At 35.7% G+C, this 17,379-nt stretch overlaps 1 protein-coding gene across 3 annotated transcripts in view; it reads right to left on the bottom strand.

Moving 5' to 3' along the window:
* Window positions 1-8,815, bottom strand: part of LOC131165551 (uncharacterized) — a 47,004-nt gene extending 38,189 nt beyond the window's left edge. The window contains exons 1-5 of one of the 3 annotated variants that reach the window (XM_058123465.1): window positions 8,295-8,745; window positions 7,177-7,256; window positions 5,893-5,943; window positions 391-536; window positions 18-315 (exon numbers count right to left, since the gene is read on the bottom strand). In XM_058123465.1, the coding sequence (XP_057979448.1) occupies window positions 18-315; window positions 391-536; window positions 5,893-5,943; window positions 7,177-7,256; window positions 8,295-8,498 (779 nt within the window). In that variant the 5' untranslated portion in view covers window positions 8,499-8,745. Of the gene's footprint in view, window positions 1-17; window positions 537-5,892; window positions 5,944-7,176; window positions 7,257-8,294 lie in introns of all 3 variants that reach the window. The other 2 variants (XM_058123464.1, XM_058123462.1) reach the window with 2 other exon arrangements.
* Window positions 8,816-17,379: the final 8,564 nt, after the last annotated feature.

The following is a 17,379-nucleotide window of genomic DNA, read 5'->3' as shown; positions in this document are numbered from 1 at the left end:
TGCAAAAGTCCAGTTACCTCTCAGGAGAAACCAAAGGGAACTGCTGTTCCCCAGGCCAGCGCCATGCTAAAACATCAAGGGCAATGTATTCAATATCTTCCACAACATCAACTTTCTCAATGTTCGATACATTTGAAATGGATAAGGTCGAAGCATCTTTGTTCTCTGAAGGTTCCCCACCAGTTGCAGGGCTTAATTGAGAATTGAACGATCTACTCAACAGAGATGACAGTGTTGGAAGTGACTGTCTTGATGCAGGAGGTGCACCAGCAAAAGCTGCTGGTTGGAATGACCGTTTTGGAATATGTTGAGCCACTAAGGAACGAACATAATTCAAGGACTTTACAAGTGCTGCTGATGCAAAACTAGATACAGGCAAAGGAGAAATACTTGCAGATGCTATAGATGCTCCCGATTGTTGGTCTAAAGATCGTGACCACGGTGACAATCTTCGGTTTGGGTTTATATCACACTCAGCAATTGTGTTGACACAAAACCGATCAATTTGCTGCAATGTCTCCTCACTAGGTTTATATCTGCAGCATGTCAAATGGATATATGCGCTCATTCGATAAAAGAAACAATATAACAGCAATTCTTCACCTTATATAGAAACAATCCATATACAAAAAAGAAGCACCCACCAATCATAATGCATGAGGCATCTGAAGCAGAGATGAGCCCCCACTGCCAAAATTTCAAGTGACCTCAGGAGATTTTCTACTAACAATTTGAATCGCAAAATAAAAAAGGTTGTCCCCAGGCCAAAGGATCCCTGCTTTGCGAGGGTAGGGGGAGGTTCGTCACAATGTATGCAACCTTACCTCTGCTTTTATGCAGAAAGGCTGTTTCCTTAGACTTGAATCCATGACCCACTGGTCACAAAGGAGCAACCATACTATTGAATCTAAGGCCTGCCCTCCAAATCATCAATTTGACTCGCCAAATGATCAACTCAAATTATTTTATCAATCACCATTTCCTCTTTCCTAGTGACTGAACAAAATTAGTGATATATTAAAGGTCAGATTGGTTTTCATCAGGTTGACTAGTAGACTGGGTAGTCGGGGTTTATATCTGCAGACTGCAGCATCCATAAGGAATCCAAGCACACATGAGATAAGAAGCCACTAAAAAAAGAGTGGTTTAACTTTATTAAGAGATAATTCATATATGAGAACAAAACAACGCATGCCAATCATAATGGATGAGGCATCTACAATAAAGAGACTTCCCAAAAGCAAATTGATCAACAAGATGACTAACTCAACATTTATTTTTTCTGGGCAATCACCACTTCATTTTCCTAGAGACTAAAAGAAAATAATGAAAGATTAAGGGTGTGAATGGGCTTTACCAGGTTGAGTTGTCAATTAATAGATGTCCATGGCTATGGTGGAAGTCGAATTGGGAGACCCTACAGTAAAGATCTAAAGTCAATTTGCTGGAAATCAGCACAAAGCAACCCTTGATAATATCCAAGCTCTCTCTCTCTCTCTCTCTCTCTCTCTCTCTCTCTCTCTCTCTCTCTCTCCCCATGGCTTGGATATTATCAAGGGTTGCTCTGTGCAGATTAAATTGACTTTAGATCTTTACTGCTGGGTCTCCCAATCACACACACACACATAAGAGGTTCACATTCTTAGACAAAATGCATTAAGTCATCTATGCATTCAACCTTTCTTTGGAAGTGCATGCTCATGAAATCAAGTTGATTTAAAGCCCACAGATGTCACATTTGAAATGTTAAGGCAGATTGCAAGGATTTAAATATATTTCATTACGGCCTTGTTTGGAACTTGGTGAGCAAGGGAAAGGAAATGAATTTTTCTTTTTCCTGCTTAGTTATCAAGGAAAACAAGAAAGGATAAGGGGTCATTTGGTATCACTATCAAAAATTATGAAAACAAAAACCAGAAATGAAAACTAAGAACAAAAAACAAAAACTAGAAACCAAAAACTAGCAACTTGTTAGGTTAATACTTCTAAAACTAAAAGATCTATAAACTTGGTTGAACAAATGCCCATTTTTGTCCTTGAATCAAATAAAAATTAAAAATATATAATTAAAAAAATAAAAATTCAAAAAATACAAATTAAAAATATTATAATAAAAATATAAATTATTATAATTATTTTATTGAACTATTATATTTCAAAATTCATTGTCTAGTGCTACAAGAACAATCTTTTCGTACATAACACTAGAAAATTTGTAAAATATTTTTAATTGAATTTTATTATTATTTTAAAAAAAATTAGAAAAATTAACGGATATTATTCACAGGGATAATATATTTTAATTTTAAATAAAAAAACTATGTATAAAATGAATAATTGAATACATAACAGTTAATTTTGGGTACTAAGTACTCTAGCTGCCAAAACAATAGAAAACCATAAAAAATGGCCAATTTGGTATCATTGATGTTTCCCATTTTTTGTTTCAAATTCTGTACAATGAAGAAATAGTTTATGAAAATGTGTTTGTTTATATTACCAATTTTCTATTTCTTTTTTCGGTTTTCAGTTTTCTTTGAAAAAAAATGAAAATCATATTTTTATTTATTTTCAATTGCTTTGGTAACCTTTTGCCGAAAAATTTAGTTATCCAAAAATAGTTTTTTTTTTTATTAAATCATTCATTTTATACACACTTTTTATTTAAAATCAAAATAAAATGATCATATGAATATAATTAAAATAAAAATATACATTAAATTTCAAAACAATTAAAAAAGAATAAAAATCAATTACAAAAATATTTTTACTATTTTTCAATTGTCATGTACAATAAGATTGTCACTATAAAGTGAATTTTCAAAATATAACAATTAAATAAAATAATTATAATAATTTTTATTTTTATTATAATTATTTTTATTTTTATTATTTTGCACTTCTATTATTTTAATCATATTTTTTAAAATATTATTTGTTTTAAAGATGAAAATGAGCCTTTTTTAAAATAAGTTCTTAATTTATCTTAATTTTAAAATATTAACCAAAGAGGTTATTGGTTTCTAGTATTTAGTTTCTTTTTCTGATTTTCATTTTCATAATTTTTTATAGTGGTACCAAAGTCACCCTTGGTTTTCAATTTTTTCAAAAAACAATTGAAAAGCCAACAAAAAAAATAGAAAATTGGCAACGCAAACAAAAGTGTTGTCATAATCTGTTTCTTCACAATATAGAAACAAGAAACAAACAACAAAAATAATACAAGACGGACCCTAAATACAAAGTAAATCCATGAATTTTTATTTTACATGTAATTGACCTTTCATTTTTCTTAATTTTTAATCATATTTGAATTTTTTTTTTTTTTGTTTTTAATAGTATTCCATACAAAGAGAAAACAAAATAGAAATATGCTTCATTTTTTTATTTTATTTTCCTTCCCTTTTGTCTCATAAAATTCTCAATCCAAATGGAGCTCATAAGAAATGACAATTTCATTGGATGTAAAGAAAAAATGAATTACAAGAGGTGCATCACTCCTTAATTCTTATAAAAAGCAAAGAAAACCCACACAAGATTCCCCTTGAAAAACACGTGCGCACGCAGAGAGAGAGAGAGAGAACGGAACAGTGGCAACGCAAACATAAAAACTTACACAATCTCCCCTCCCCCCAACCCAAAAATAAAAAATAAAAAAAAGGAGTGAGAGAGACGAAGGAACTGCGACAATGCAAAATATAGGGATGTAAATGCAAAGTGTACCCATCAATAATTACCATGTTATATTTGCCCTTAGCTGAAAAATCACCCTCAGATCAGCTGAGATAGAAGACTAAAGAATATACAACCATAAGCCAATGGAACATCCAGAATTTCCAGAAATGACTAAAACCTCCAAGGGGAACAGAAGGACCTGTTCTAGTGTTCTAAATATATAGAACCATGCAGTAAATGTTATTTTTATAAGTAAATCAATCTCAAAGTCGAATCCAAGAAGGCCTAGACTTCTAGTGCTTCTAAGGCACCATAAGTACATCACTTCTCAGAAGCTCCCATTTACGACTGATATGGAAAAAGTAAACCAAATAGAACCCTCAAGTGTCCAGTATGCAATCGGCACCATTTCCAAAAGCAGCACTCCTCCAGGATCATTTTTGAGGGACCAAGATTAAAAGATCATGCTGCTTGAGGAAAATCAGTTAAATGCTCTAAAACTTAAAAGTCACTAGTAAGTGAAATCACAAAGATCCAGTAGCCCCAATCCTTTCCCAAATGGATTCCATATCCTCATAAACCCACATCGTGTATAAACATGCCTATGGAAACCCTGACAATGCTGTTCATCAGAGGCAAATCATCGCGGCTCAGGGAGTGATGTGGAGCCCTTATTATTATTATTATTATTGGTTTCTTCTGCTTTACACCCCCCACTGAAATGAAACCCTGTCTCCACCCTTCTCTTCTTTCAACCCACCTAACAGACTGTAACAGAGATTTTCAATCTCCAGGCTTCCCATCCTTCACACATGCACCCCACCCCCCTCCTTGTTTACATAACACACAGGTCAAAAAATAAAAATAAATAAAAACTAGAGAAAGAGAGCAAAGCAGAGAAGAAAACTAGAGGGATAAAATTGCTGCACTAGCAGCTGGCAGCAGCATTGTCAGCAGCTGTGCCCCAGCAGCTGTAGCACCGCCAGGCAGAGGGGATTGAGAGAGAAGGGAGAGCAGGGGAAGGGTAGCAGGTAAGGGGGGAACACACCTTGCGCAGAACACACGCCTGTGTTGGAATCCTGTGATGGGGTTCCCATGAGAAATAGCATTTACTTGTGAAACGCTATATCAATATTGGATATGATAATGCAAGTTTAACAGCTTCTTCAGATTATGGACGAAGTTTTAGTTTCCATCTCAGGTCCCATATTTACACAGTGGTTTGAACAAAGGAAATGATGCTTAAAAGTTATACTACTCAAAATGACAAGAAAGATATGAAACTGGGAAGAAGAACCCTACTCTCACATCTAGAGTTAACAATGCATTATATTCGGTATATATTACATTAGCCCTCAGTAAATTGAGCATAAATCATATTTGATCAGAAGAAATAAATGTTTCATTCACAGTCAGTCTCTTTCCTATACAAAAGAAATGATCCATTGTGCAAATACTAAACCCGATATCCTAGCATTATAAATTAACACCGTCCAATCAGCAAAAACATATTGATTCCCGAATAAAAGCAAATTAAAATGCTGGTTGGCTTACTCAGCCAAACCATGCCGATAGAACATAGTGAATGTATTCAAAGTAGTCCCCATCGTTGCACAAAATAAACCTCCAACAAGTCACAAACCCAAGATTTGGAATCACCAACCAACACAAGCAGCGAGGGCACATAAACTGAACCCTACCCATAAATGAACCAGCAATGCCTGTGATGCAACGATAAGAAATTATACTAGCAGACAAAACAACATTTTTTATCGCAAATACTAGCAGATGAAGCAACATTGTCAAATGATTCTTTACACAAGAGGCTTTAAAAATTATGACCATTCAGTAGAATCTTGACAGAGAGAAAATACCATAACTCAATTTCTTACGCAACTGCACAATGCCTTTGATGCAACGATAAGAAATTATACTAGCAGACAAAACAACATTTTTTATCGCAAATACTAGCAGATGAAGCAACATTGTCAAATGATTCTTTACACAAGAGGCTTTAAAAATTATGACCATTCAGTAGAATCTTGACAGAGAGAAAATACCATAACTCAATTTCTTACGCAACTGCACAATGATAAAGAAGCAAGTTTAATGAAAATTTTGTTGAACACGTCACAATCAGTGCATGATGTTTTTCACATTTCCATATCCAAAATAATAGCTGCGATAAAAAATTAAAAAAAAAAAAAAGGCACATACCGTAAAAGGTACCGCTTCAAAAGTGCCACACACCTTGCAACAACAGCTGGGCTGGTGCAAAATAAAATTCTATTACATTGTCATACTTATAATTTCAAAAGCAGTCCAGAAGAAGAAAATTCAATAAAAAATAAAAATTAAAGAAAGTCATGTACATGCAGAATATAGATTATATAGCACAAGGAAATGAAAATGGACGCATAAAAAGAACAGTTGTAATAATAATTCAAATCTGGATCATAAATTCCACTCCCTTTCACAACTTCTAGCTCGCTTAGTCTTTAGACGAAGCTAGATATACCAAATTGTGCACATAGAAAAACCACAATCCAATGAAGGTACACTGTGCATATAGAAACAGATCTCAAATAACAGATTTGATGAATTCAACAGTACGACACTCTGAGCAGTGCAGGCTTTTTACACAAGAAAAATAATGCTCTGAGCAGCAGGCTTCCCACACAAGAAAACCAAGTGCTTAATAAGGGGTTTATCAGTTGACCACTTCACCTTGGTGTTTATTAGTTGACCACTTCACCCTTTAGTTAAGTGGTGAGTTTCATTCAACCCCCAATAGTCAACCTCAACCGTCTCATCTATTGAAATCTACTCAACCCAACTCACGATAGACTTAAACTCAACAACTTGGGAACAGCTACATGAAGTCTTTTTGCCAATCATACTGTGCAATCATTACCAATCATATATTTTCTCACAATCTTGATGCAAGTATTTTACAACCTTCCTCTTGTTCATGTGGCACCTCAACTTCAAACAAACCAATCTACCTTACAAGTGCATTCATTGGCCTTCATTTTATAGGACCGAATGGTCTTAGCCAATTTCCTCATCATGATCTCTATTTCCATTCCGACTAACTTTTACATTGCCATCATTCAACTCAGATCAGCATTATCAATCATCACTATCTATGTGAATTAATATTCCGTTGACTGATGCAACAATCAGAACCTCACAGACAAATCCATAATGTATACTCTTATCTCCTATTCCGCAGTGCCCCTCCAAAAATTTGCTTCACAATTTTTTTATGGCAAATTCATAAACAATAACGTACTAGGCCACCTTATCACCAGCATTCAACTCTACTCACCCACCTGGGAAAACAATTAATACTGCCTAACAGAACAGTTACACATAATTATCAATACATAAATTCATGTATAATAGAACAGGGTGTAGTTGTAGCATTCTATTAGTAAGATAAGGTCTATTAGAACTGCATCAAGTATGCATCACTGAAAAAAAATGTCCTACAGATACCTGCGCTCCCTCTCTGCAAGGGTATGTTCTAAAATCACACTGTAAGCCAGGTCAGTTGTCGCAGTCGCTGCCAGATAATCCTGCAATAGACAATATAATTTGTAAAATTCCAAAATGTACCAAGCACACATAAACAGTTCTAACTTGGGGGCTCACATCTTGCCCTCCCTAGCCCCCAATAGCAGGGGAGCCTTGTGCACTGGGTGTTACACTTTTCAATAGGTTATGCCCATTTCAGTGAAGTTTGCATATCATCCCAGAAGTGCAATATAGAATGTCATTTGCTTTGCCAGAAAAATGTGGACACCAGTTTAAGATAAAAAAGCAATTCCACAAATGCAGCATGTACATTTCTCAATCTTTACTTCTACTTCATAGCAGGCAGCATAGACCCTCATCAAGAAAGGAATTATTTAACTTAAGATACAGATATGTGCATGCTAGCTTTCTCTTCACAGTTCCCCAAATGACACTACATTTCTAGAAATGATTGTCAATATACCCTTGTGAATTAACACCAAGGGTGGGATAGAGCTATGAGAATAAAAGATAAGACAATTTAATTTCCATCTCCGCCCAATTCTCGTATAGGATTATAGGAGAATTTACTGTGTTGTCAATTGCTAGCGTGATAATTAGGTAAATAAGCTACAACGACACCTACCAAAATTAGTCAAACACACTTAATACGTAATCAGACAAACAACCTAATTAAAGAAACCACGTCAAGCACTCTCTCCAAGAAAAAACAGCAAAAGCAGAATCAACTTCTATAACTACTACCAATAATTAATTGGGAATATCCTGCTAATCAAATGTAAAGCCAAAGCTTAACATCAACAAAACCAACAGCATTGTGACACAAATTTAATTTGAGAAGAGGATCTGGCCGTCAGCGTTATATTCCTAAATTGAAAACAGTAAATAAAATCTGAAAAAAAAAAAAAAAAACACACACACACACACATATAAACTAACTGAGCTCAGAAATTCCAGTAATTTGCAAAACAAGCACAGCAAATCCTAGATTCCAAGCCCCAAAGACGCCAAACAGACCCCAAGCATCAAGATCTAATCGAACACAAACAATTAAACCGCATGGTGATGTAATTGCTGACCCGTAGAGTCCTCGAGGCCTCGGAGACGACGGTGGAAGGGCCTCCGTGGTGGGAGGCGGACGAGGAGGATAGGCAATCGGCGACGGCTCGCCGGAGAGGCTCCGGCGGCTTTTTGAAGGACGAAGATCTCAGCCTCGAGACTCCGCTGCCCAACTGCAACCGCAAGCTAGCAGGGCTTCGCGAAGGGCTGAAGCTCGCAGACATGGCGGCCTCTGACTCTCCCCTCTCTCTCTCTCTCTCGGCAACTCGCAGACAGAAACAGGCACTCTTCCTCTAACCTAGAATCATCAGCAACTCTACATTTGAGCAATCGAACGAACTGTTTGCAGTGTGAACGATGAAGCAACTGTTGCCAAGATGGGAGAGAGAGAGAGAGAGAGAGAGGGAGCGATTTTAGTACAATTGGTTGAGATTTAGAATTCTTAAAACTTCGCCAGCTTTATTAGCTGTTTGTGCTATACACCGATTTTTTTTCTCTTCTTTTTTTTTTTTTTTTTTTTAAGTATCAGATTCAGCTGAGTAGCTGTTCGTGTAGTTGTAGTTTTGTTTTATGAGATGCGATTCCGTCACTTTTGGACATTTAGGGGCAATTTTGTCCTAATATAATTAATTAGGGCTCACTCATGTCGGGACAATGGGGTGTTTTTTTTTGTTTCTTTTCTTTTCTTTTCTTGAACAGCAAAGCAGGCTCGGTATTATACTATTCTGGTATAAAAATGGACGAAACTGTCATTAAAGTTCCTTCCTCGGGCACCATTGATCTGTCAAAACTTTTATTTTAAGTGAATATGAGCTCTCCGATTCTAATCTTTTTGTGAGGGTATTCCGTAATAACATAAATAAACAACTAGTTTAATAAAAAAAATAATGAGTTATCTTAAAAAATAAAATTCATTTGATATTTTGTATACATATAACTTATGTATGCCTGCATTTTGTGTGAATTAGACCCACATTCTTATGCAAATGACATTTAATTTTATAAATTTTTTACATTGTAAATTTATATAACAGGTAAACCATTAACCTTATTCCCTTAAATTCAATTCAATGTGGTCACTAAAGTTTAATTTAATATAATTCATGCAATGAAATTCTAAAATTACTTAAATGTCATTATGTTGGTTAACCCAACTTGACAAAATGCTAAAAACCATTAACCTTATTCCTTAAATTCAATTCAATGTGGTCCGTAAACTTTAATTTAACGTAATTTATGTAATGAAATTCTAAAATTACTTAAATGTCATTATGTTGGTTAACCCAACTTGACAAAATGCTAAGAGAGAGAGAAAGGGAGAGACGAGGCTAGAGAAAATTCTTAAGTTAGCATCATGCGGTCACTCTCCAACAAGCCCGGTCATGTCTCTAAAGTAAAAGATATCGTGCTCAACAACATAGAGAACTCGAACACAAGCAAAAACAACTTGAATCCATAACCAAATACAGGTAATTTGCTTGCATTCTTGTTTAAATGTGGAAAAGTCTAACGATCACTACAATTAGGTCAAAGGAGCAATACACTTCACTTGCCTATTGTGTTGAAACAAATACAAAATCACCCTTTAGGGTTTGATTGGTTTAATCTTGGGCCTAGGATTAGGGTTGTGATCATTCTCAGCAAACCTAATAATGGATTCAAACTCAAAGGAGTTGAGGAGGATGGCAATGAGGGAAAGAGTGGGATTTTTATTATGACAGCATGTGTGAAAAAATGCAATGGCTAGGTTGCTAAGGCATATGAGGTGGGAGATCCCTAACTCAATGCAAAAGGACTCCCAAAGGAGAAATAGAGGATGATGGGTGGAGAGTGGACGATGTACGGATGAAGGCGATGTCAAAGATGGAGAAGGTTCTTCTAGTGGCGACGTCGACAAGGGCGATGGTGGTGGAAAGGAAAATGGGATGGATGCAAAGGAGGGAGGGGACGTATTTGGTGCCAATAAGGAGGAGGTTATGTAGCAAGAAGGGGACAATGAAAAAGGTTGTGAAATATATGAGTTTTGGGACAAAATTGGTTGTTATGGTTGATGTTGGGTGGAGGGAGTTAGAGTTTGCCATTGGAGGAGTTCCCAAGGTCTGGAGCTTCTAGTTGAGTTCATCTGTGTAAATGAGAGGCTCAAAAAGATAGTTAAGAGTAGGCAAAAAAAAAAAATGGTGGGGCAATTGTTAATAATTTAGAGGCAGACTGAAACGCAACATAAGCATTTCATCAACTTGATTAACTTAAGTTTATAAAGGATCAATTCAATAACTTAAATCCATGAATTGCATAAAGTTTAATGACTGCATTTGTCAACACCAGTAAAAAAAATTAAAAACATAGTCCTCACATTTTTTTTTTAAACACATGAAAAATAAAGAAAAACCATACAAAAGGTTTGTGAAAATCAAATTTAGAGTTTGGGAGTACGCTTATGCATAGGGGAGGTAATTAATAGATCATTTCAGTGATGATCAACCTTTCAACACCCCCTAATGACACCAATTCACATTACGGTTTCCGTAATTATGTAAGCGTTGCCTTCAAAAATGAAAGAAAAAAATATATATATCCCTTTTGTTCATCAAGTGATAAAATCACTATTTGAATACTCCAACATGACTTTGGGGAGCTCAAAGTATTACTCTCAAAGGGATTGACTTCAGAACCCTAAGTATTGATAAAAATATGATGATGATTGTAGAGACCCGAACCCGTAAAATAAGAAAAAGATGAAAGAATTTGAAAAGGTAAAAACAGCAGGGCTCGTCGACAAGGCTCTTTCTCTCGTCAATGAAGTCTCTTCTGTGACTCGTCGGCAAGGTCCAAAGGATCATCAACGAGAGTATGCCGAGAGATTTCTGGAATTTTAGAATCTCAAGCTCGTTGACGAGGCCAACTACGTCGTCGCAGAATGCCCTTCTTCTTCTTGTCGACGAGCGCCCAACGTCGTCGACGAGTCTAGTCAGGTCAACTAAGTTATAAATATCTATTTCATTGCTTCGTGGTTAAGAAACACAAAAGCACTCTCTCTCTCTCTCTCTAGAATCAACGAACTCTCTCTCTCTCTCTCTCTCTCTTAGATCCTTTGTTGTTCGTCACCCGAATCCATGATCCAATGTTACTACGTGGGCCAAGGGGAAAACTTTTACGATTATAGCAGATCGGATCTTCATTTTGTGGATTTTCGGATTTTACCTTGAAATCGAGGTAAGGGTTTAAGTTTGTTTTTTGTTCGATAGATCTGTAATAAATAGGATTGCATTGAAGTATTGTTCTTCGGTTTATAGGTTTTGAGAACTCGGTTCGCTGTTTTAGGAGTCGTATAGTTCGTGTTTTGCAATTTGGAAAAAGATAAGGGGATTTGTTTACATCAATCTTTTTAGAAAACTAAATCGCTAAAAAGTTAGCTTATGTTTGTATGCACGTACTGATTGTTTATTTACGAAGTTTCACTAGGTAAAAAAGTCGATTTTACAATTTTTGTAAAAATAAGGGTTTTGGCGTATAATTTCTAAACTTTTCAAAACTTCTTTATTTGTATTAATCTTAACTTAGAAGATGCTTGAATCCCTTATTTTCCATTTAAATGATATTTATCGAGATATATGTTATATAGTGGATTTTGACCAAACAAGTGTGACATATGATATGAAATAGAATATGTGATTCTGTGTAAATACGTATATGAACTATGGGAACTGGAGTTCCATTTTGCTATCTGAAAATGTGGAAAACAGGTGTCAATTATATACCGAGTTAGATATTTGAAAATGGTTAAACCGAGAGGCTGTGTGTCGGTTTATGCCACAGTATGAATAAATGAGTTTGTAAAAATACTGGAACTGTACAGGTGATTCGTAAATTTGAAACAAATTAATTCGTTTTATTATAATTTGTATATATGATATTTGAAATTGCAGCTTGTTACTAGTAGAACCTTAAAAGCTCAATATTATACCAAAGCCTTAAAAAGCTCAATGTTATATGAAACCTTAAAAAAGCTTAAAAGCGCAATTTCGTTGCTAGATACTGGATACAGTGCAACCACATATTTGATTTTTAGTGTAGGTATCGAGATAGTTGGTTGGGTTGGAGTGTGTGCCACTAGTGGATTAATGGACCAGGTGGGCTCAGTCGGACTATAGTAAATTGTACAACCTGAAGCCAAGGGGTAGTGTTGGCATTAGTTATGATGTTTCTAAGATGGACAATGTTCTAAATATGCATATTTATGATTTGAAAAGTAAAATGGGCAAAGTCACATGTTTGAGTACCGGGCGAAGGGATCGCACAGTGTATATGTCACGCTCCGAACTTGCGGATGGGTCCCAAGTGTGAATATAGTAACCTAACATGTCTCTGTATCAATTAAAACATACACGATACTATACTGAATGAGGGTCCGACCTCGTGGGGTACACGTACACTCTATACACATTCACATACATATCCATTCACATCAAGTACGTAACGGAAATATTCTTTCTAATACATACATCGTACTATACCAGAGTCTATACATAACTAAAGTCTATGTTCCAAAATTCAGTACATACCCCAGGTGTCTACAAATGTGGCGCCCTAAACCCGCCAAGTGGGGCTCGGGTGCCACATGTTCCAATCACTTGTATCTGATACCATAATTAACATGCACGCAACAGTACATAAATAAATAATTTCAAATAAATACCAGAGTTCTATATAACAACCCAAAAACGAATACTACAACTTCTAAACATCTGTATCCACAACCAGCATTTAAAACATAATCCAGTACAAATATATATGTGTATATATATCAGTATCTCACAATACCCCAAAAAGGAACCAGCAAAAACAATCCCAGCCTAGGCCTTTAAACCCGATCTCTAGAAGAACCTAAAAAGTTGTTAATCCATTAGGATGAGACACTTCCCAGTAAGGGTGAAATAAATTATAACAGTGTGTGACAAATAAGTTTTAATATTTACATATCAAAATAAACTGTTTCTCATATAATATCAATAACAACTAAGAAAATGTACCATTAATAACATCCTTAACATCTAATATCATACACACATCCAATATGCACAAGTACATAATTTTTACGCAAGCGAAAGTCCCCGAAGATAGAGAAGATTACCCGCCAATACAAGTCGCTTCCCTCTGCTCTGGTACTAAAAACTACTTACCAGAGTACTCACCTTACTTAGTAAGCCCTCAGGTGAAGAATTACCTCGCCACCAGTATACACATCTTTATTATTTTAAAGGCAAAGGTTTCTAGGAATCAGAATGTCTACTCGCCCATACAAGTAGCATCTCTTTACACTAATACCAAGAAACTACCTAGCAGAGCACTCGTCTTTCTCAACAAGCCCCCGGTGGTATGTTTACCTTGCCGCACGCACACACATGCATTCACAATATGTTGTATCATTATTATTATGCTATAATTAAATTCACATGCGCACAACACATTCACACAGGAATCATGCATCTCATACTTCGTCTTCCAATGTCCTCAGTATGTGGCCCACACAGAGCAACTGCGTACATATCAGTATGTGGCCCACACAGGCACTTACGTACTTCTTATCTACACATAGTCCACATAAGCACTACTACCCACACAGGGTACATAACATGACCCACACAAGCGCCACCATCTACACAGGATACATAACATGACCCATATAGGCGCCATCATCCACACAGGATATAACGTGGTCCACACAAGCACCGCTCCAACTCCTGCGACACGTGGCCCACACAGGCACCACTGTTCACTAGTATCCAATTCCCATGACCTACCCGTCGTACATCAGTAGAACAAGCTCCTCGACCTACAAATGTCCTACCCTATATAAATGACAATATGACAAACTTCTCGACCTGCCAACGTCATATCATGATTTATATCTAGGCAATATAACAACCTCCTCATACCAATGTTATATTGAGATGCATACAAATAACCACACCAGTTAATTCGCACAGACGCATCAATGCATTTCCACACAAAAATCCAACAGATTAATTAATTTCCCACACAGTATCCCAATAGATCAATACATTTCCACACAGGAGTCAAACATAACAATTCATTCATCATGTCATAATTATTCCAAACATCCCCACATGAAAACCCAAATACCACAGTAATTCATATTCAATTTATTAGGAAAAATTGTTCTCATGTCACACAAATTTAATATCGTATGCAATTATCTCAAATATAAACTTTAAACAAAATCATCATATTCCAATACTCAAGTTGTTTTAAAAAATATATATATAGATAAATAACAAATTTTATATGCTCGTAAATAACCAGTTCACCTCAATAAAATACTGATATAATTTTATTCCCCCTTACCCAATTCCCTGAACCATGCTTGCAATGTTCCCAAAATTATACCTGTAGCGCTCACCCGAACCTTGATTCAATCAAACCATCCCCAATAAAATATTATTTTAACCTTTCCTAATTTACAATAATTAAATAACAGTTAATTTCTAAATAACTCATTTATCCTAGTTTTGGGATTATGCCTACAATGACCCCATGAGAAATCTGCTCTGTTAGACTTGTAAAGAATCATCCCTAAATTCTCGTGGTGGTGTCTGATCGTCAATTTGACTTAAAATTTAAGAAAAATTGAGGTAAGAATGAGAATTTGTCTTACCCTAGGAGATATGCCCACATTACTCCTACGACAAATCCACTTTAGTAGAAATGTTAGTGGCGAAGAATGGAGTTCGGTGGTATTTTCGGATTTTCAATTGGGGGAGAATTTGCCCCGAAATCGTAAAGAGAATAGGAGTGGCGAGTATGAGCTGAGAGAGTTTTTTTTTTGTTCTTTCTTTCTTTCCCTTACCTTCCTATTATGCGCAGCGTGAGAATTTTTTTTTTTTTTTTTTTTCTCTTTCCCTCCTTCAGTTTTGTTTCCAAGATGCTTAACCACTGAGCTTTCCTTTCCCCCCCCCCCCCTTTATCCCTTCATTTACTTTTATATATATACATATACATATATATATATACATATATATGTATTAAAGTATATATATATATATATATACACCCACAATTCTCAAATTTCTTAATTTAATTAATTTTTTTAATAATAATAATAATAATTTTTTTTTTTTGGTCGTTACAACAAAACCCAACAATGACAACCCGGTTACAAGATCCGTACTTACACAAGTACTCTACGCAGCTAACCAACACCCACGCTCCCGAATGCTAGGATGCTAGTTTCGGCTACCCTAAGGACCTAAAAAATATTTGTATATTTAGGGTGAGACACTTCTCAATAAGGAAGAAAACAGACTATATCAGTGTGTGGCATACAAGTGTTATTTCAACATAAACATAACACGATACAATTCTATCCAGTTCCAGTACATACGATATCAAACATACGATTGGTGTCGTCACACTTAATGCAACGTCCCTCAATTTTTTAACATAAAATATCACATAATAAATAAAATGGTCAACCCGAACCCGTGGGTAGCGGGGACATCTGTCAAACACAGCGGAAAACCTAGCAGTAGTAAACATAAAATCTCAAATATCCAATCATAAAACATAATACCAGAGCATTCTATATATCAAAATACTGTTTGTATGTACAATCTCCAAAAAGTCAAAATAACACTAGGACTATACAACAAAAATCTCCTGGTCCTAGTTCAATGCTTACCCTTCTAAGTAGGGAAGCTCCAATCACTCAATGGTGGCTCTGGCTCGCCGGTCTCATTGGATTTCCTGAAAATCATTTAATGTTTGGGGGTGAGACACTTCTCAGTAAGAGAAAATAAACTAAATACAGTTGTGTGGCAACATGAATATTTAAGGTACATATACGTATACATATGCAGTACATTTCATAATTTTGTAAACATCCATCATATCGTACTAGATAAACATATATTTTCACATTTGTTAATAAATCATAACATACATAAAATCGTCTGTTATAACTGTAGTACTGAAAACAAACCCAGGATGAATAGTTAGCTGGTGTCATGTATTACCCCCCATGACGGGTTGTGCAGCCCGAAGGCGGGACCCAACAATGGCTGGCCGACCACTGCCGAATCAAATATGTCTGTAAGTACGATGAGCCCGCCACACCCTAGTCCGGACTGCCAGGTGGACGTCCACACTTAAATGAAAGTCATATCAACTATCCATCTCCCATCCCCTCGTGGGATGGTTAGCACTAATCTGACGTAGATATCTGATCTACACATATAGCTACGGTACCGAGCCCCTGAACTAAACTAAACTAACATCCTAGTGGTGATAACATAAAATACATGATCATATATATAACATCATTATGGTCTCGTGCTGAAAATATAGTAATTACGGTCTCGTGCCAAAAACATAAATACATGGCCTCGCGCCAATAACATAAATACGGCCTCGTGCCGATAACATAAATACGGTCTTGTGCCGATAACATAAATACATGGCCTCACGCTAATAACATAAATATGGCCTCGTGCCGATAACATAAATATATGACCTCGCGTCAATAACATAAATACGGCCTCGTGCCGATAACATAAATATATGGCCTCGCGCCAATAACATAAATACGGCCTCATGCCGATAACATAAATATATGGCCTCGCGCCAAAATTGTTTCAGGTATATATATTTTGAAAATACATCATTTATCATATAATCGTCAAAACCATCACAACATAATTCATCTTTTGATAATACTTGAAAACATGTTTCATTCGTAAAATTTTTCAAATCATAATACATTCCACGTAAAACAATATTTATGCCACACATGTGCTGTAAAAAAAAAAACCATGCTTCATATTCTAAAATCGTGAATTCCTTACATCTCATACACACATATACATTTTAATCATCATAGCAGTATTTTCCCAATCGTACATTTCATTCATAATACACATTATAACATATGCTTTTCTGAAAATAAATTCACTCATAATCAATAATAATCTGTATGGAAAATTATTGTTTTAGTTTATTCCCTTACCTGGCTACTGAGAAATTCGTTAGGACCCAAATCCTACGCCTTTGGCGCTCGAAATTCAACTTCTGAAATTTACATTTTTCCCA

This window comes from Malania oleifera, chromosome 10, assembly GCF_029873635.1.
Source record: "Malania oleifera isolate guangnan ecotype guangnan chromosome 10, ASM2987363v1, whole genome shotgun sequence".
Lineage (NCBI taxonomy): Eukaryota > Viridiplantae > Streptophyta > Magnoliopsida > Santalales > Ximeniaceae > Malania > Malania oleifera.
This window is presented reverse-complemented; position numbering and strand designations above follow the sequence as displayed.